Here is a 21,340-nt window from a genome sequence, read left to right as displayed (position 1 = left end):
GGCGAATCCTCTCACTACGAGTCAAATACTATGAGCATAAGTATACACATACACTCGTACATATCATTAATGCTTATGGTGTGTTATTGATACAGAACTGTACACGTGTTATGTATACAGCTGCAATTGATTTTAACATTTGGAGCGTATTGGTATACACTGTAAGCATACATGCATGCATGTATCACTAATGCTTACAGTGCTATTGATACAGAACCATATATGCGTTGGGTACACGGCGGTAATGGATTCAGCGCTCGGAGAGCGTCACGGTGAACGCTAAAGTCCGTAATGAGACAGCACACCGTGTCTGCCGTCAGCGCCGAGCTGAGAGGAGAGAATAGACTTCATCTCGTCAGCTCCTCTGCGGATTAGCCCAGCTTCCCCTCTCGATCCCGTCTACACACACACGCACTAGCGCACACACTTGCAGACTGTCGTGCACAAATCCCACAACACCAACGCACATGCACACAGACATATGTAAACTGACACGCGCACGTGGGATCACAGGCACACATACACACGTGACAGCACACACACACAAACACAAACACACAAACACACAATCACACGCACTCAAACACGACCAAAGCTACAACAGATGTCCTGCAGCAGGAAGACTGCAGTGACTGGCCGATGACAGCACCGCAACTTATAAGCACGGTTCACACAGACACACACTGTACACAACCGACACTGTACACACCATAACCAGTATCCATCCTACAGCCCTCGTACAACACCAACCCCTCGCACTAACGACAGCAGCAGCAGCAGCAGCAGCAGCAGCAGCAGCAGCAGCAGCGACGTACCTCCGGAGCTCACAGGGACGCTCTGCTGAGTCATGCCCGGGGAGGAGAGCGTTGCCATGGTGTCGGTCAGGAAAGAGGAGGAGGAGGGGGGGGGGGGGGGGGGGGGGGGGGTGTCACCTCCAAGACCGCCGCATCCCGAGGCAGCGCGGTCAACGAGTGCACGAGTGCGTGTGCGTCTGATTGCGAGCGTATGCAAGTGTGACGACGGGTGTGTGCGGGTGAGTGTGACTGCGGGTGTGTGCGTCTGATTGCGGGGCCGCGTACGAGTGTGCGACGGCGAGCGTGTGCGTCTGAGGGGCGGGTGAGTGTGCGGGGAGTGTGGTGGCAGGTGCCTGCGACTGCGGGTGGGGGGGGGGGGGGGGGGGGTGGGGTGGGGGGGGGAGTGAGTAAGCGTTCTCCGCCTCACCTTGGAGCCTCTGCATCACGTCGGCGATAGCCCTGGCAGGGTGCCCGTAGCGGCGGGGAGACGCCATGCAGCCGCACAGAGGTCAGGATCCAGTCGCATCCGGGCTACCGGCAGATGCTCCTCTCTCCCCCTCTCTCCCTCTCCGGCTACGACACACACAGCCAGACCGGGCTCTGGAGAGGTGTCTCCGCTGTGGTCGGCGGTCCCGTGGGTTTGACTTTGTAAGTATCCTTGTGGAGACGGATCCGGCGGGGTCCACAGTGCTGTGTGCTAACTCTGAGCAGGTCCCAAGTTTTCCCTCTGGAGCCGCAGCGACAGCAGCCTGCGATCCTCCAAGTCCCCCCGGCCCCTCCCCTGATGAGGATGATGAGGGCGATGAGGGTTGATGATGATGAGGGTGAGGGTCTTCGTCTCTGTGGTCGAAGCTGTAGACGTGCGCACCGGGCTCGTGAGCCGAGTGTCTCGGCGGTACCTGTCCTCTCTCTCTCTCTCTCTCTCTCTCTCTCTCTCAGCAGCCTCTGACTTCTGCACACTGTTCTGCATGTACTGCCACCTGCTGTCCAATCAAAGGGACTTTCTCTCCACTGCTACGGATGGATCAGCCAATGAGGCGCCTCGGTCAGTACTCACTGATCCTATGGGGAATAGAAGATAAGTTATGGTTTGAGGTGTGTGTGTGTGTGTGTGTGTGTGTGTGTGTGTGTGTGTGTGTGTGTGTGTGTGTGTGTGTGTGTGTGTGTGTGTGTGTGTGTGTGTGTGTGTGTGTGTAAGCAGGACAGTGAGAGACATACACGACTGTGTCTTCGTCTGTCTGTCTGTCTGTCTGTCTTTCTGTGTGTGAGAGCAGGGGACACACACACACACACACACACACACACACACACACACGTCAAGATCAGTAATTAACTAAAGTCAAATGGGATGGTGATTCAGCAGAATTGAATCCTTTTCCCCAGTGCAAAAGGATAAGAAGTGCAGTGCAAAATGCTGCTGCGGGATTGTTTACAATTGAAATACATTAGGACAAACTGAAATATCCTGACGCTAGCACTGAACTATCTCAACACAATCCCCCGGCCAGGAGAACCACCTCTCTCCTGTCCAACACAGACCCCGCAGGGGTGATGGTAACGTGTATGAAAGTGTATCGTCTGCCCTCTGCTAAGCCAATCACCGTGTTTGTTTTAAATGTACGTGTGGAAGCGCACCGTGCATTCTGTGTGTGTGATCCAATTACGCGAGTCCTTTCATCATCTAAGGGGAGCAGAGCCCGAGCCTCGTCCAGTCAAGGGGCGAGAGAGGAAACGACGTGGACATGAAACAGGATAGAAGATGATACATGATTATTTATCAGACTCGATTTTTCTCCATCTAGCAAACAAGATTGGAGCTTCCAATCTTGTTTGCTAGATGGAGAAAAATCACACACACACACACACACACACACACACACACACACACACACACACACACACACACACACACACACACACACACACACACACACACACACACACACACACACACAGTTTTGTGTAAACACATTACTCTGATTACTAAATGACCTAATCATGCAAAAAACATTTCCACTTTCAATTATAGCTGTTTAAGTATACTTGGAGAGTTGCTTATAGGTAATGTGCAGGTCGTAATTAACCAAAAGGAAAATGTTACATGTTGATACATGATTGCTTGTTGATGGCCCGTCTGCTTAAAGTCAGACTCCAAGCAATCCATTTTGGAGTTCCACCAGTCGACATATTCAAGGCATCGAAATCAGCATTACAAATCCGCAAATGTATATTTTATAGTCTGGTCTTCGCTGATAAGTTCCACCCGGCCTCTGCCGCTTCATTCTCCCGCTGCATTACCGGTGGAATATAAAACGCGGTGGATGGATGGACGGCGCTCTGCTGCGTCAACGCTTTGCTGATGCCAACGTTTCTGCGCAGCGCGGCTATAAGAGGTGACCTCTCTCCCTCTCTCTCTCTTTTCCTCTCACTCTATCTCTCTCTCTCGCCCCACAAGACCGAGCCGATTCAGCTTGAAATTGAAAACAAACTGCAGCAGCAGACGGATTAAAAGGGCGCGCACACAATCCACACATGCACAAACAGACATGCACGCACACAAACAGACGATGCACGCACACACACACACACACACACACACACACACACACACACACACACACACACACACACACACACACACACACACACACACACACAGGTAAACATGGAGAAGTAACTTCAGCCGGTAGGGGTGTGTGTGAGCGTCGTTCTCTTTTAAATTGGGACTCGGGAGACTGATGGCCGTGGCCGTTGGCCGTTTTCACACAGTACGCACTTTGCTGAGTCTGTTGCTTATTTGGAGCTCAGATAGAGCCCACTCTCACTGCTGGTTTTTTCGAGTACGCAAAAAAGCGTAAACATCGCTTGACGCCATGTTTACCGTTTAATGGGAAAGAAGGCTCGTCGCCTTTATTATGTCCATGGTCGTCGCATGGACTATACGTCAGCCAGCTCAGGTTGGGTAGCCGTGCGTGTGCGCGTTTCGGCTCATTAGCATCTGTACCGTGGCGGCCCGTAGCGTAGCAGCACACCTCTCCCAAGTGGCCACCTCTCTGGCCTGGCGACACTCACACTGGCAGATTTGAGCACGGTTAAGTGTGAAAACGGCCACGGCCACCTCTCAGATGGCCTAGTGTGAGTGCACCCTGAGTTTGGGGGTTTAAATGCATGATCCCAAAGTGAACGACTTGTATAACTAATCAATGGAACTCAATGATCAATCGAAATTATGGATTGAGAGTGATTGAGAGTGATTTCCCCCCCCCCCCCCCCCGCCCAATCATTGAAAATCATCCTCACCGTCTGCCGTCATTCCTGAGAGTAGGGCAGCAGGCCTTCTTCACGTGAGAGACAGCCATTAATTTTGTCATCAGTCAGTCCTTCGGTTTGTTTCCTTCACCGAATCACATTTAAAATGTTTTATAACTTCTATAGCTAGTCTTTGACCGTTTAGTTTATGACCTTTAATGTATAGTTCGTAGGTTGTTTGTTGTTCACTAGAACCAATTGTGCCACGCAGTTGTTGTAGAGTAGATGAATGTTACCTGACGCGACCGCGCCACGCAGTTGTTGTAGATTAATGTAACCTGACGCGGTTCTGGTTTTGTTTGAGTACGGCGCCCTCTACTGGTCACACATGAGAAGCACAGCAACCAGGAACATGATTTATAAGCAAACACGTTTTTTTTTATGAAGCAGGCGGATATTTTTTTATCCTGATGCTCAACAATGTCAATAATTGCAAAGATTTTTTTTTATTGATTTTTATTATAACTTTTCAGAGACTCAGTTCAACTCCTATAGTCAAATGCAATTATAGTAAGGCTATTTTGATAAAGGTGTCTGCTAAACGCTGTACAGTCTGTAGGGAAAGACCATGCGGTAGCATAGCATAAAAAAACAAACCAGAACAGAACAAAAATACCCTTAGTGGTGTCCATCAGTTACTCCCCCATATAAATAACCCAACAGTCTCCTAATGTGTATCGCCTCCTAAATCCTAATGTAAGCACAACCACATGATACAACACAACCACCGATTGATTGGAGCGCGTTCCTGGTCCCAGATCAGCCCTTCTTTAGCGGTTCAACAGCTTATCAGGGGGCAGGGTTCATTTCCGCTGGTCTGACCTCACCCACCAAGACTCAGACAGCCGCCAGTCTCCACTGAGCTGGCAGGAGCTAGCCTAAAGTCTGAGCTCACTGACAAGAAGCCCAGATAACCACACGCTCATTGTTTTGGAAACCACGCACTGCAAAGAGTAGTATCGCCGTTTCAGCGGTCCACGTTTCCGTTGCTGGTCGTCGTCTCTGGTCGTCTTCAGGCCTGTGGTGGAGCCGCAGCTGGTGGTGTATGGGGTGTAACAGTAGCAGAAGACTAAGATGTATGGGGTGTAACAGTAGCAGAAGACTAAGATGTATGGGGTGTAACAGTAGCAGAAGACTAAGATGTATGGGGTGTAACAGTAGCAGAAGACTAAGGTGTATGGGGTGTAACAGTAGTAGAAGACTAAGATGTATGGGGTGTAACAGTAGCAGAAGACTAAGATGTATGGGGTGTAACAGTAGTAGAAGACTAAGATGTTTGTCATACTCTGTCGACGGGCAGATCACCACGAGGTGTGTGTGAGGAGACGTCTGCATGGCGGAAAAACAGGGAAGGAAGAGAGTGGGGAGAGAGAGAGGGGAGGGAGAGGAAGAGGGAGGGAGAGAGAGAGGGAAAGGAGAGAGAGAGGGAGGGAGAGGAAGAGGGAGGGAGAGAGAGAGGGAAAGGAGAGGAAGAGAGGACCCGAAGGGGGAGAGGGGAGGGAGAAGGAGAGAGGGAGAAGGAGAGGAAAAGAGGGAGAAGGAGAGGGAGAGAGGGAAAGGGAGAGGGAGGGAGGGAGGGGGGGAGTTCCCAGGGGTCGAGGGAGGTGATATACTGCTGTACATCAATCAAAAACCTCAAGGAAGTGATTGCAGAGGAAGTGATTACAGCAACACCCCCCCCCCCCCCCCCCCCCCATCCCTCCCCACTTGCGGTCCTCCAGGATCTCTGGCCTGCGCTGATAAGCGGCCCGCGCCGCTCACTCCAAGCAGAAAGGCAGGAAATGTGACAGTGAAGTTTTCCGCTTCCATAAACAAAAGCTCCGCAGCAGGGCCAGCCTTGGAGGGAATCCTGTGGGCCTCAGGGCTGACTCTGCCCCTCTGAGGAGGGTGACGGGAGGGAGGGAGGGAGGAGGGAGAGAGGCGGACAGAGAGAGAGGCAGGAGAGAGCAAGGAAGGGGGAAGAGAGGGTGACAGAGAGAGTGAAGGGGAGAGAGGAAGGGAGAAGAGAGGGTGACAGAGAGAGAGAGAGAGAGAGAGAGAGAGAGAGAGAAGGGGAGAGAGGAAGGGAGAAGAGAGAGCGACAGAGAGAGTGAGGAAGGCAAGAGAGAGTGAGGAAGGGAGGAGAGAGAGGATGTAGAGAATTACTTCCAAAGAGTCATAACAAGATAGGAATTAGAATAGGTAGCGGTGGGGAGAAAGCGAGACAGTGAGTGAGAGAGAGGGAGAGAAAGGGAGAGAGGGTTAATCTAAAGTGAGCCAACTCAGAGGGAATATCATGGCAGAAAACAACACAAATCTTTTCCTGGAAATACTTCAGTCTTTTGATGTTGGTGAGTTCAGCGGTCGGTTTCCAGTGTGTTTGATGTGGTCCATTTCATTGCCGCTGTTCTTTTCCTTTGAAACCTCAGGTTATTTGAATCTTAGAAAAGGATGTGTGCAAACGAATGGCATGCAAACGAAAACTAACCGATTAATGCAAATATTTTGCAGCGCTACGCTTTAAAAGATATGTCTGAGGATACTCTAATCCAGAGTATATTTCCCAGCTGTTCCGTCTCTTCCATTTTCCCAGATGTCATTCCCAGATGAGTCCTTGCAAACGTCTGTGTTTCTTCCTTCCCTTCACTTATAAACATTGAGAGGAAACAGAAAAGTTCAACTCAAGACGTAATAAAATATTTTTTATATCAAGGAACTGATGTGTTTTCGTTGGCAGCGGCTCCCTCGGGTTCTTTCTGCCTTGGCCACAGTATTATTTTCCTTCTCTTCAGCGCTCGCACTCTCTTTATTTTCCCCTTCACATGCGCTGGAACTATTGCCTCCGAGCCATTGGGGGAATTCTGATAGACAGAGGTCAATCGTTTTATGTCTGAGTGAGAATGAATAATAATTAGCGGGTGAACTGCGGTGAACGAGACGGACAGAGGACAACCAGTGCTTTTTTCGTGGCACCGTCTCGCAAAAAGACAATCTTGGAACTGATTAGTTGAAAGGAAACTGTTTCCTGCAAGCATGGCAACATTTGTTTTGAACCTCTAATTATGTGGGACGAGATGATGATAAGAACATTGTGTACCGTGTAATATACAATGATTGTGCTACATTATGAGCCTTCTATTCTCGTCATCCAATGTTTTATTCATTTTTATGAATTCATAGTGACGGACGGGTGCTAGGACGAGATAATGAGCGCTTTCATGTTTTTACTTTCAATTCAATTTTATTTGTGTAGTCCTTCATCACCATTACAGTCTCAAAGGGCGTTACAGGCCAAATATTTATGCCACCCCCCTGACACAAGCCCATAAGAGGGCAAGAAAAAAAAATCCCTTAATCAGCAAGGAAGAAATCTTGAGAAGGAACTTAGAGTTAGAGAATATACATACATACATGCATGCATGCATGCATGCATGCATACATACATACATACATACATACATACATACATACATACATACATACATGCATACACACATGCATGCATGCATACACACATGCATACATGCATACACGCATGCAGGCAAAACACTTTAACCTCTTAAACTCGAGGTTCCCTAGATTTGGGAGGGCCGTGATCTCACGCAGCAAAAGGCATACAACACTGCCCTTATTATGTAGAAATAGTCAAATTAAACATGAGAACCTCCGCTACAAGCACATATAAGTAATTTGTACACACACCAAACACCACACAAACACCAAGCATATTAATTAGACTAATTAGACAATTATAGGCTGGAGCTTAAGAGGTTAAATGGATGATGAGGTGCTGGCCGGTTAACCATAGGTCTCCTCTCTCCTCAGTCCCCCTGATCATCGCCTTCTGTGTGTCCATCGCGGTGGGCCTGCTCCTGGGGGCTCTGATCTACGTCCTCCTCACCTGGCTGTCCCGGCGGCGGGCGGGCTCCGCCGTCATCACCCAGCGCCCGTTGTACCGCCCGGCGCTCGTGTCCCCGCGCGCCCGCCCGGGCTTCAGCCGCAACAGCAGCTACGACCGGCGCAGCAACAACAGCCTGGTGAGCGCCGCCTTCAGCTTCCACCGGCAGCTCTCCCCGCCCGGGGAGCAGGCCGACCCGCTGGGCCGCAAGTCCAGCTTCAGGGCCTCCACCTTCTACCCACTGCGCCAGTGCAGCCAGATCGCCCGCGAGGCCGAGGAGGGCAGCCCCGGCACGCCGCCCCGGACCCAGAGCCTGACGGCCGCGCCGGGGTCGGCTCACACCGCGGTGGGGACCCCCACGACGGCCCCCGCCGCCGCCGCCGCCCCAGCCAGGCCAGAGTCCTTCTGGGGTCACGGCGGGGTCAGGGGCTTCCAGGCCACACAGACTCCGCCTCCGGCCTATGAGAGCATCGTCAAGGCTTATCAGGAGACACGCACCTGAGACTGTGTGTGGTGTGTGTGTGTGTGTGTGTGTGTGTGTGTGTGTGTGTGTGTGTGTGTGTGTGTGTGTGTGTGTGTGTGTGTGTGTGTGTGTGTGTGTGTGTGTGGGCGCTGCAGATGGATTTAGTAACTAATGACGGAATATCGATGAGGAGGAGGACGCAGGGTATGACCGGCAAAGGAATGCAGAGTGAAAGACTTTGAGATGTCCAGCCCTACATCTTAGGGCTGGACATCTACTGAATGAACAAGTGACCAGGACTGAATAAGTGATCAGATTTTGATTTGACATAAAGTATCTATTTTGTAAGATAGATGTGTGAAAACTAGAAAGTAATGTAATGTAATGACCAGAAAGTGACAATGTTTGCACATGTATAGACCAAAACAGCACAGTGCTTATAGCATCATTTATAATGTTGCATGATACGATGAACCATGTGTTTATGATATTTAACTTAATGATGGATCAGTATAACTGGTGGCGGTCATGGTGCAATGCTTTTGTACACTACTTTCATAACTTTTACCATTAAAATACTTTTACATCTTGCAGATATGATGGGATTGTGTATGCCAACTTTACTGTGTGTGTGTGTGTGTGTGTGTGTGTGTGTGTGTGTGTGTGTGTGTGTGTGTGTGTGTGTGTGTGTGTGTGTGTGTGTGTGTGTGTGTGTGTGTGTGATGATTAGAAATTAATAAACTCATAATTTAAAGCTACAATGCAATAGCTTTCAGTCACTTTTACTAGATGTCGTTATGTTACTTTTGTTGTTACTTGTTTGAAAATAGAAAGGATGTAAATTCCTGACCTCATATGTAATTGAAAACAATTCTTTGTTTGTTTGATATTTTGACACCTTTATGCAAATTAGTTATGATTCGTTTTAAAGGTGTGTTGCATAATGGTGTGTTTATAAACTAGGGGATGCGTTCCTGACAAACTCAAACCTCGGGAAAACGAGCTCCAACTTGTTAAAACTGAATTCAACGGTTGTCGTTACAGGTCGTTAATTTGGATAGGATTTCAGACCTCCAAATTGCTCGACTTGCCGTCAGTAACAACATCAGACATGGCAGCTTTCGTCAATGGGAATTAAACAGTTAATAGTTATTTTACCGATTGAATTAGCCAGCCAGTGTTTTCCTCTCCATATATGTAATATTTAACGATTGGACTTCGAAATGCATCATGGGATTTTTTGTCGGCAGTACACCGTCATTTGAGTTACCTCGAGAGATGCAGTAACGTCAAATCCGACATATACCGTATTAACGTATATTTCTAAAAAATAAAATACTCACTTTGTCTAGAGGGACAAACGCTGTGGAAGTTTCAAACACAACAATGTCTCCCCATAATTACAAATAAATCCACGATCAACTAAACAATGACCCATCGACGTGAGGAGGACACGAAATTACAGCATCGGAAATTCCGAGTTGTCCTGAACGCGCCGGTGGTTCAGGGCGCTTCTAGCTCCACGGGGGACGCGGCTCACCGTCACTGTCGGACCACGCCGCAGACCACCAGGGTACCGGGTTCCGGTCCTGTCATTTGCTTTGATAGAAGCGTAAAGAAGACATTGCTGCATTTGTGCAACTCGTAAGTGAACGCCTTGCAGTAAACATGAAGCTGAGTTAGGTTAGCATTAGCCTAGCCCTGTGTGTGTGTGTGTGTGTGTGTGTGTGTGTGTGTGTGTGTGTGTGTGTGTGTGTGTGTGTGTGTGTGTGTGTGTGTGTGTGTGTGTGTGTGTGTGTGTGTGTGTGTGTGTGTGTGTGTGTGTGTGTGTGTGTGTGTGTGTAGGGTGCGTGTGTGTGTCAGGTTATAGTTCTGACAGGTCATGACGTCAACGCGAGCCACTCTCTTCATGCTCTTATTTCACGTACCAACAACAGCATTCTAATCGACAAACGATGCATGCTATATGCAGGGATCTATTACGCTGCGTAGCAAGTTGGCGTAATTTTAAAGTCTGGTGACCCTTGAAGTAGTTTTCATTTACATATCTGGGGTAATAAACCATGAATACAACTCTACAGTTACAAGATGAGACAGGCGGCAGGCCAGTCTCTGAGTGTTTCTGAAGAGCAAGACATGGTTTATAATAACAGCTGATGTGCCTGAATGGTGTGCTCTTCAGCCTGTGTATAACTGTAGATTTGTACGGGTCCCGCCCACGATCAGTATAATGAAATGTGAATTTACATGTTACAGTAAAAAGCTTTTGAAAGGTTTTTTTGTGGTTACCTCAAGTGTCTTCTTTCAGTCCATAAATTGAATCTGTTCAACGTGCGATTCGTGTGTGGTCCAAAAAAAGGAAGAGAGTGGTACCATAACAACAATTGTGTGTGCACTGTAGACACTTCCGCCAGCTATAGAAACTTATGTAAGCCGATCTATTTTTGAGTTTAACATTGTGCGCCTCTCCTAAGGTCCCTGAACTAACCAAAGCCTCCTTGGTGGGGCTAGGTCGTCTTTAGTGCTTGTTTATTTCCCCGGTGATAAGGTGCGGTTCACCACATGTTGCTGTGGCTCCAGACTCCCTCTGCAGGTGGACGATGTCCGTGGCTGCCCTGCGCATGATCCGCTGTCGGAGGCTCAGCACCACAGGATCGGGGGCCAGGAGAGTTCTGCCATGGAAGCACATGAGTAAGGGTTTAATTAAGCAATAGATCACGCCAGGCTGTGGTATGTGCTCATTATACCACTGTTAAGGGGCGTTGTCCGGCCCCGACGCGCAGCGGAGGGCCGGCGACCCCCTTCAACGGGGGTCCAACGGGGGTAACGGTTTCCACTTCAAGGCGCTGAGTGATACTTTCACAAAATGATCGGGCGTCATAGCAGTTATGTATACGCTCATTATACAACAGTTAGGAACCAATCAGATCGCTGGATTTAGGCCCCCGTTAAGTGTTAATAATTGACATACAGGGTGTACTGTTCTGTTCTGTAGTGCCCCTCATTATCGTAACCGGGGTCAAACTATACTGTCTGAACCTTGTCTTGACTCTCTAACTGACTTTTTTTTTTTCTGTGTGCACATTTTCAGAGAAGATTGCTAAAGTGACAAGTGCAGTGGTACTGGGGTAAGTCTTCTATTGTCTCCCTTTCTCCCTCTTGTTTCCCTTCTCCCTCTTGTATCCCTCTCGTATATCTCTCTTGTATCCCTCTCCTTCTTGGTAGCAGGTTGCGGTTAACGAATGTCACAGACTCTCCCATCGTCTCTGTACTGACCGACCGCGTCTCTCCTCTACCTGATGCCCGTTCTCCTCCCTCAGAGGCTGTGTCTTCATCACGTATGAGATGCTGGCGCTGGACAAGGCCTTGACCCTCGACACGCAGGCCGCCCAGCAGGAGAGATACCAGTCCTTCATTTACCTGAAGACCAACCCCTCCAACGAGCGGGAGAGCACTGCGAAAGGTATTCCCTTTCATGGGTTGCACGGGAAATATGTACTTTGTTCTCGGATAGTTTAGAAACATTACTGTGTTACGTCCTCGTGCACATAAGCCGCGTTCAAAGTATCGTTATTCTCATGACTTTTTAATATAGTTTGGTTTGTTGTAAACGTTTAGTTCACAGCTCATTCGCACCGCATCTCGTCTCTAGTGTTACATAAGCCCTTGGGTATTAATGTGGAACGTTTGAAAGCATGAGGTGTTTTGTCTGGATGAGCCGTCTAGGCAGTGCCGCCCATAACGCGCACTACGCGCTGCGCGTAGGGCCTCAAGTCCTGAGGGGGCCCCCAAAAAAAAAAAATATATATTTTAATTCTTACTTGTATACTTCTGGTTTTAAGTATACAACCCCCCCCCCCGTCAACAATTGTTTGTTACCCCCCCCCCCCCCGTCAACAATCCAGCACAGGGGGCTGGTAGGGGGGGGGGGGGGGGGGGGGCCCATAAAGGAGTTATGCTTAGGGCCCCAAAATAGCTAGCAGCGGCACTGCGTCTAGGACATGATTCAGATGGGGATGTCCAGGTGTTCAGTGTCCTCGGTTTCACTTCCTCCCGTCTTTCATTTCCTGTTGACCTACGACCCCGTGTCGGTCCAGTGCTCTCACTTCCAACTTCCTGCGTTGTTATACAGTACTACTATTCAAAGCAGCCCAGTGTGCCATCCCTCCATTTTTCTTTTCATAAAAATAAACGGCATAACCGGACCAGATTTCTTTCAACTTCATGCGAAAGCCCTTCTTCCGTAGACTTATGTAATAGGTTCTCTCTCTCTCTCTGTCTGTCTCTCTCTGCCTCTCTCTTTGTCACTCGCTCTGCGTTCCCCGTTTCTCTTTGTGTACTTTTCAGAGATCACCCAGAAAACGAGGAAAGAGCTTCATAAAGTAGCCAGGAAGTTCATGGAGATCTCTTCCAGGATCTTGCTGCAACCACTAGATGGTAAGAAAACGCCCCTCTCACAACCTCAACACACTTCCACTCGAAACAGGAAGAAAATGCGGACATGGGTTTCACATCACGTATTAACGTGTCCTTGAACAGGGCATAGTTGACCACCACAACAACAAGGTTCATCACCAGAAATATTGCGACAGACGTTTTTGATGTGGAACACGTTGTCGTCAGAGGAAACACCTGGCCGTCTGGCTAAGACCTCCAAAGGGATCGTGTGGACACAAAAAAAACTTGTCTCATTCACTATCGAGTTATTCTCACTGGGTTAGAAAGGTTCATTCTACATGGGCCAGCCGTATTTAGCAACGGGTCCCTGAAATAATCACCACACGATTGTGGTGCTCATGATTCGACCTTTGACCTGTGCTTAACCTTTTCTAGCTGCCTGCTTGGAGAAACAAGGTTTGCAACCGTCCTCTGTGTGAGCGCTGCAGTGGTGTTCAGATCGGTGTATAGATATCCCTCCTTTCGGAATATAGTGGTCGATGTCATTGGAGTAGAATTAGATTAGCTTGTCCCACCGTGGATTAGTAAAGTTTAGATTCATTCATTATCATGCAGGCTAAGAGCTCACATGCCCAGACTGCATCTTGGTGAATGAAAAAAGTAATCCAACTAACTCCTGTTTCTATATTTCAGCTCTTAATCGACAATTCCGGTATTTTGAACATTGAGCCCCCTTTCTGGTTTGTCTAGGATGAAATAGAGTCGTTGACACCGACATTTTTGACTATTGGTCCTGTCTCGGGCATTGGGCTAATTTCAGATCGCCCCTGCCTTCTTCACAATGGCTGGCTTTGGGCATTCACAAACCTGTCCTTCCCATTCAGAAATTAGCAACTCACCGAGTGGTTAGGGGTGTTTGTTGATGTTCCAAGTCAAGTATCGTAGCGAAATATAGTTTCTTCAACGAACACCACTAACCACTCGGTGAGTTGCACGTTTCTGAAAATGAACGTTTAGGGTTGTTTTAAGGACAGGTTTGTGAATGCCAGCCATTGTGTAGCAGGCAGGGGCGATTCGAACCACTCGTTCATCCTGGAAAAAAACAGAAAGGGGGCTCAATGTTCAAAATACCGGAATTGTATTTTTAAAAACAGTTGCTTGGCTTTTTTTGTGAATTTCTATGTACGTGATTCTCACACTTTTTGGGGTGTATCATCATTACACTTACTGCAAGTACTTACATTACGACTTACTCTGAGTCACTTTGGACGATAGCATCTGCTAAACGAGTGTAACGTGATCTAATGTTGTAGTGGTTCGAGCCCAGACCCTGAGCGTGTGTCGGTCTGGTCCCCCAGAGCACTTCAGCCACCTGGACGTGGACCCCCACGAGGTGGCCCTGTGGGTCCTGCTGAAGAGGACGCGGTCCGACTCCCAGGACGTGAGGCTCCACGCGGTCCAGGAGCTGGCGGAGAACCACCACTGGCACGGTCAGCACGGGACAGTGTTGATCCTGAAGGGAATCCTTGTGTCAGAGATTACTTAAAGGGGTGATTTTATGCCAACGTGTGTGGCGGTATCTTTAATTGTTATTGTAGTGTTAGAATTGACTCCTTATACACTTTACTTTTATCACTCTATTTTCTTTAATTCCTGGGTTGGCTGGTAGACTGATCAATCCAGCGTACGTCTAGGATACACCTTGTGTTATTATATCACCCCGCGAAAAAATATAAACTAAGAATAAATAAAATATAGAGTAATAAATGTAAAGGTAAATACTAACACATGTGCCTGATACAATGACATTAAAAGTAGGGTAGACTGTCAAATAAGTAAACTAAAATAAAAAAATATATTGTACATGATATTGAAAGTGTTATTAGCAACGATATTGGAAAATGTAATTTAGCGTTTAGGGTTTTGTCTAGAGTGAGACTGTGATTGGTCCGTACCGCCTGCCCGTCACACAGACTACCAATACCAGACGGCCGCCCAGGTCCTGGACCAGCGCGCGGCCGTGGGATTGGCCCGGACCCCCCAGGTGGACCGGCGCTTCTTCCTGTCCCCGCCGACGCTGCCAGACAAGGAGGATGTACGTTTGTTTACCTGGGGTTTTAAAGAGGTCCCCCCCGCTATGGCCGCCGCCATTTTGGAAGCATTGGGATGTTGGTCAATGTGTTCGTAGTAGTGTTTTTCTGGCCATCGCTTAGTAAATAATCGTGAAACGACTTGTCATTACAGGAAGCCAGTGTTGTGTTTCTCACGCCAGGCAAAACAAAGTTTTCCCTAGCCTAGGTTCAGTTATATTTACATTTATTTAGGAATATATTCATTTCAAATTTGATCGTACTTTAACTCTCTTGCATCCTCTCGGCAACAAAAAACGTCCATGACGCTCTCTGATGTACAAGCCCTATACTGCTTATGTTAACCACGCTCTGCTGAATGCATCATTCCTTATTCAGTCCGATCGACCGCTGTCTACTTTGTAAAGCACTCGTTAATGCCTCTGATCTAACGTCATAACGAGCGCAGCCTGCCTCTCTCCCAGGGCGTCTCCGTGGAGGACGAGCTGAGGCAGCTGCTGGCCTCCCTCCCCCAGTCTGAGGTGGACCAGTGTGTCCAGTACTTCACCTCTCTCGCCCTGCGAGAGAGCAGCCAGTCGCTGGCGGCCCAGCGGGTAAGACCCCTGCTTCCTCCCACCCTTGGGGTCAGGACCCCACAAATGGACCCCCAATTTGAGGTCAAACTGCTGACAGTTGCTGACATAAGCAATAGATACTTTCCGATCCATTTTTAGCAAAATATATTTTTTTAGAGGTCTCAAGGATGTCCTGTGTATACGAACTGACTGACTGATTCATGGCCACGAACAATCACCTAGAGTGCGTTAAGAGTATGGTGATCACGTTCACCGGGACATTGATATTACAGCTTGGTTTGGAACGGGTAAAAACAGTTTTGTTAGAACAGACACACAAAAGTAAAAGTTGCGATCACATTTTTTTTTTTTTCAATTTGACGGTTGAGAGCCGCTGCAGTAACGCGGGTTCATTTAATGAAAACTCAACCTAAGATAACGAAGTGTATTATTTATTTAACCACACAGGGCGGTCTGTGGTGCTTCGGCGGTAACGGGCTCCCCTACGCCCAGAGCCTCACCTCCGTCCCCTCGGAGAAGGTGGAGTCCTTCTGTCTGCAGGCCCTGGTGCAGCACTCGAAGGTAACATCATCACAGGTTCAGTCATGATTGGTCAAAAGGACGTGAAGGGAGGCGGGGCTGAGCGAGGATAGTTTCTAGTCAGTCTTTGTAAGCTGGTTTTGGTTTTGAGCAATTTATAAAGAAAACCTTTTTTTTATACATTGTCTCCAAAACAGCAAATATGTAACTTTATAAATGCTCCGTTGACACAATTGTCTGCACCTGCAAAACCCCAATAAACAAAGTAAAAAGGTGGGATAGAACTCGGCCAGTACCGTCTTAATCATTCAGGGCAAAAGAAGTGAAAATATAAAAGTCAAGAGATAAAAACCAAGAATGATTATGAAGTTACACAACTGTTTGAGCAGGAGACAACCTGCAACCACCAAAGAGTAAGACGAAAAATGGCAAACTACAATCACCTCGAGGCAAGCGTTATAACCACCGTCACTCTCGGGAAGAGTATCTCTGCCCTCCGTCGAGGGATGCTCTCGGATCTCCGCCACCCGTTCAGCGGCCTTCCGCTGACCACATGTTGCCCCCGCCCCGGTCTGCAGGTCCAGAGCCACTGCGACCACATCGTGGCCCACGGCGGCCTTCAGCTCCTGCAGAGGGTCTTCCAGCTCCGCAAGGACTCCCTGAAGATCCAGAGGAACGTCGTGAGGATCGTGGGGAACCTGGCGCTGAACGAGTGCGTGCACCAGGCCATCGTCCAGTCCGGTGAGGACGCCCTCCCCAACATGGCCGCCGGCGCCATTGGGGGCGTAGCCCGCTTGGGCAACGACTCATGTTGAAGCATCAGTCCAATTTGCTAAAAGCCCAGTTTCATTCTGACAGGGTCCATGTTGAGATGGAAATCAGCCGTGATATTGTTAAACTCGGTGTGGGCACCTTCTGACATCATTATGTTCCAAACGAGTGTTTAGTAGCTCCATTAGCTGTATCGTGAGAGCAACCTTTCAATAAGTCGCCAGGGTAAGTGCAGGAAGGGGTGTTTTTGTTTTAATTGGAACGCAGCCTCGAACAAAGAATTGAACCAAATTGCTGATCACATCTCGACAGGGGCGACGTCGACAGTTATCAAACCGGTCTCATCCTTAAAGCATGCACGTGTACATCTGCCTGTCCCGTCCCTTGGGGGAGGGGGGTGTCTGACCGCGTTCCCGGGTGTCTGTCCCCCAGGCTGGGTGCCGGTGCTGGCCGAGATGATGCAGTCGCCTCACGTGATGCAGGCGGCGCACGCGGCCCGCGCCCTGGCCAACCTGGACCGGGAGACGGTGACGGAGAAGTACCAGGACGGCGTCTACATCCTCCACCCGCAGGCGCGCAGCGAGTAAGCACGTCTAGACCCCGCCCCTTGTCACCCTCGTCACCGTCGCACTGTTGACACGCTCAAATGCAGCCCCCCCAGTCTTAACATGGTGCATGGTAAACGGACCGTTTATACAGCGCCTTTCTAACCGGTGGCCACTCGAATCAGTCTAATATGGGGTATCTGCAGTGGAAGACCGCCGATCAATCAGCAGGGCTCCCCTAAAGTGACGCTCAGTTTGCTTTGTGACGGACCTCCTGCTTGTCAACCGTGTCTGTCGTACAGCCAGCCAATCAAAGCGGACGTGCTGTTCGTCCACGGGCTCCTGGGGGCGGCGTTCAAGACGTGGCGACAGAAGGACTGCGACGGCTCCAAGGAGGAAGCAGGAAGTAGGGAGGACTACACCGAGTGCTGGCCTCAGGTAAGACCCGCCCCTCTGATTGTGTTTGCGATCCGTCAGACGGTGAAACCACAATACTATATTTTTGTATTTATTTTCTGGACGATTTTCCATGATGGTAAGAAATGATTGATGGTGAATGTTGATGGTTGCTTTAAATTTAATATTGCGAATAGGACAGAATTGTGTCTGTGCCTGTAAGTTCTTAATGCCGAAACTCCAATGGCAACTATAATCAATGCCTTATTTTGTTTATCTCCTCGTCATAATTTGCGTTATGTAAACCCCGCCAGTCGTGGCTGGCCGCAGACTGTCCAAACCTCCGGGTGCTGTCGGTGGAGTACGACTCCCACCTCAGCGACTGGAGGGCCAAATGCCCCGCGGAGAACCAGAGGTGAGGGCCGCCCGCCTCCTGCTCACGTACGGATGGGGTTCACGTTAAACAACGCAATAGGTCAAACACAATCCGTCTTCATGCAGGAGTCCGAAAGCTCCTCCACGACAATGGATGATCGTGTCATTTTTCCGCACACGCTGCTTCACATACCGTTAAGTCGGGACCCCTGCGGGTTTGTCTCGGCAGGAAGTCGCTGGCCTCCAGGAGTCGAGAGCTGCTGAAGAAGCTGAAGTCTGCCGGCGTGGGGGAGAGGCCGGTGGTGTGGGTGGCCCACAGCATGGGAGGTAAGAGCCAGCGGCCACGCCTGGGCCCACCAGGGCAGGTAGGAATGAGGGCTGGGTTCAGGGAGGCTCTATTCATGAAGGCTGTATGGAGGGAGGCTGTATCAGGGAGGCTGTATTCAGGGAGGCTACCGACTGGGACGTCCTCACTCCCTGCAGGGGAAGAGGGAAAGGTGAAGGGTCGCCTTTTCAGATCAATCCACCGTTATTCATTGAGGAAAAATAACTGGATTTCACATTCACACGGGTGACATAATTTCACTGTGAATGTCTAAAATGCATAACGGGGTTCAACGTTTGCAGTGGACTCCTCTAGAACAGGGTAAAGTTGAAAGTTCTAGTGGGTAGAAATCCTCAATTGGTGCTAAAAGGCTTCCTACCCCAACTCTTCTTCTCCTTCATCCTTCTTCATCCTCCTTCTTCTTCATCCTCCTTTCTTCATCCTTCTACTTCATTGTTCTCCTTCTCCTCGTTCTTCTCCTCCTCCTCCTCCATGTTCTTCTTCCTCCTCGTTCTTCTCCTCGTCCCCTTTCTCCGTCTTGTTCTTCTCCTCGTCCCCTTTCTCCGTCTTGTTCTTCTCCACCTCGTCGTCCTCCTCCTTGTTCTTCTCCTCCTCCTCCTCGTTCATATACTCCTCCTCCTCCTCCTCCTCCATCAGGCCTGCTGGTGAAGAAGATGCTCCTGGATGCGGCGGAGGACCCTGAGATGCAGGGTCTGCTGAGGAACACCAAGGGCATCGTGTTCTACAGCGTGCCGCACCGAGGCACCTACATGGCCGAGTACTCGGTCAGCGTGCGCTACCTGCTCTTCCCCTCCGTGGAGGTGCGGGAGCTCTGTAAAGGTGGGCCGCCTCACAGGGTCTCACCAAACCCCGGTTAGGAGGGGAATACTCCATGAAATATGATGGATGTTTTTTTTGCACTTAAAAATGATACTGAGCGTCTCTTCCTAGCCATCTTTGTTGTGTACAGGGAATGGGTTTAGCTACTAATTGTTACTGCTTGGCACTATATTTTTCCTCTTTCTTCTGACCAATGTACTTGTGTAAGTTGCTTTGGAAAAAAGAATCTGTTAAATGCCCTAAATGTAAATATAAATGTTTACAAGTTGTTTTTCCGTAACATCCATTTTTTCACCATAAATTTTTCGTTGGTTTTCGCCATCAATTTTTCGTTGGTCTGCCCCTACGCGTGTAGACTCGCCGGCCCTCTGTGACCTCAACGAGAACTTCCTGACCATGGCCAGGGAGCGGGAGTACAAGGTGCTGAGCTTCGCCGAGACGATGCCCACCACCATCGGCCCCATGATCAAGCTTCTGGTGGTGCCACCGCAGTCAGCTGGTGAGTGGCAATCAAATTTTGATTGGTAAATGCAAATATGCACATGCTTCGTTTGCTGTATTGATTTATTAGTACTGCTTAAACAAAGGATCACCAGGTCTCTATGTTCACAATGTCACATACACAGAGTGCTTTCCGTTTTGCTGCCTTGGTCAGTTCTTTAGACATGATGATGCAAACCCGATCCCGGATCCAATTCCTCCATCTCAAAACTTGTCTCTTCTTCTTCTCCTCCTCCTCCTACAGACCTCGGCATCGGGGACCTCATCCAGGTGGACACGGACCACCTGAACATCTGCAAGCCGGAGAGGAAGGACTCGTTCCTCTACAAGCGCAGCCTCCTGTTCATCCAGGAGGCGCTGCACAATTGCCTCAGCCACTGATTCCCTGAATCCACCGGTTCTCCCTGAATCCACCCGTTCTCCCTGAATCCACCGTACTTGAACCCCAACCACCCTACCAGTCCAATGGAAACCTAACTGCCTCACTTTACTGCACATTGTTAAGGAACCACGTCTGTGTTGACCGTTTGGATAGGACGTAACGGTGTCTTCTGTGTATTTATTAATTAACGTAACACTTTGTCACCTTTGTACTTTGCTTTCCCCCCCATCTATCATATTGACGCGCAACTACTCAATCTTAAGTGTTTTTATTGCAATGTTTTCAAAGATGATTATAGCTGTACATAGCTAAAGATAGTGATATAATATAGGTTTATTTTTTTTGGTATTTTTCTTTACATTGGATAGGTTATCATGAAGGAAGATATCACATAATCAATTTTTTGTGGTAGACAAAGGATGCACTTCAACAGTTCACGACAAGGAACATAGCCTAACGGACACATGCTTCCACACAAGTTTTTATTTTTTAAATAATGTTTTGGAGTATTACTGCTCTATTGTGCCAAACGATCGTTCCTACCCAGTCGTACCTCTGAAATATTTACAATTATTGTGAATAGTGATGAGGAATATTCCCCACTATTCACAGAGCCTGAGGTGAATAATTGTTTTAGTATATACTACAAGTGAACACTCCAAAAATAAACAAGATAACACTTTTTGCCGGATTTATTTGTTTTAATTAGCGGTTTATTTGTTTTTATTAGCGTGACGAGAAGACCGCAACAATATTCCGAGTTTGAGATCACAATCACGGGATATTGCCCAATATCCCGAGATAGGGAACCAATCAAATTGCACCATCTTAGGAGGTTCATGTGGAGCATATAGTAAATTAATAATCCTGATTTTCTTTATTACCTCAAAATAATGCCAGCTATGCTGATAACAATTAGGGCACCATCGACCATGTGAGTATCACAGTAATTTACCAATCTACATATCAATAATTTAGCTTCTAGTAACACACCTGAGCTAATTGGATCAACTGTAAATATGTACCTTGTAGCTGGTCGTGCTTTTAGCTAGTGTTTTTGGGCGAGAAAGTAGAGGCCTTTGACCATATTAGGTAGACATGTCTCCAAAAAATAAATAAAAGGTATAATGTGTTCCAGTGAAACTGCATACAATGTTGTTTGGAATAAAGAAAAATTGGT

General features: G+C 48.4%; 2 protein-coding genes across 3 annotated transcripts; both read left to right on the top strand.

Annotated features, from left to right (window-relative positions):
* Positions 1-6,067: 6,067 nt before the first annotated feature.
* Positions 6,068-9,204, top strand: myct1a (myc target 1a). The gene is made up of 2 exons (XM_060041395.1): positions 6,068-6,433; positions 7,908-9,204. The coding sequence occupies exons 1-2, from the start codon at positions 6,379-6,381 to the stop codon at positions 8,480-8,482; spliced, it is 630 nt and encodes a 209-aa protein (XP_059897378.1). The 5' UTR covers positions 6,068-6,378; the 3' UTR covers positions 8,483-9,204.
* Positions 9,205-9,923: 719 nt separating this feature from the next.
* Positions 9,924-21,259, top strand: serac1 (serine active site containing 1). 2 transcript variants are annotated; one of them, XM_060041393.1, is made up of 17 exons: positions 9,924-10,087; positions 11,024-11,134; positions 11,535-11,571; positions 11,764-11,906; positions 12,791-12,880; positions 14,200-14,331; positions 14,815-14,936; positions 15,396-15,524; positions 15,954-16,067; positions 16,604-16,766; positions 17,229-17,379; positions 17,644-17,779; positions 18,052-18,152; positions 18,342-18,439; positions 19,095-19,277; positions 19,633-19,776; positions 20,023-21,259. In XM_060041393.1, the coding sequence occupies exons 2-17, from the start codon at positions 11,044-11,046 to the stop codon at positions 20,157-20,159; spliced, it is 1,971 nt and encodes a 656-aa protein (XP_059897376.1). In that variant the 5' UTR covers positions 9,924-10,087; positions 11,024-11,043; the 3' UTR covers positions 20,160-21,259. The 2 variants fall into 2 exon arrangements, with proteins under 2 accessions (XP_059897376.1, XP_059897377.1); XM_060041394.1 differs by having other exon boundaries at positions 10,955-11,134.
* The last annotated feature ends 81 nt before the right edge of the window (positions 21,260-21,340 follow it).

Source organism: Gadus macrocephalus, chromosome 21, assembly GCF_031168955.1.
Source record: "Gadus macrocephalus chromosome 21, ASM3116895v1".
In the NCBI taxonomy this organism is placed as follows: domain Eukaryota; kingdom Metazoa; phylum Chordata; class Actinopteri; order Gadiformes; family Gadidae; genus Gadus; species Gadus macrocephalus.
This window is presented reverse-complemented; position numbering and strand designations above follow the sequence as displayed.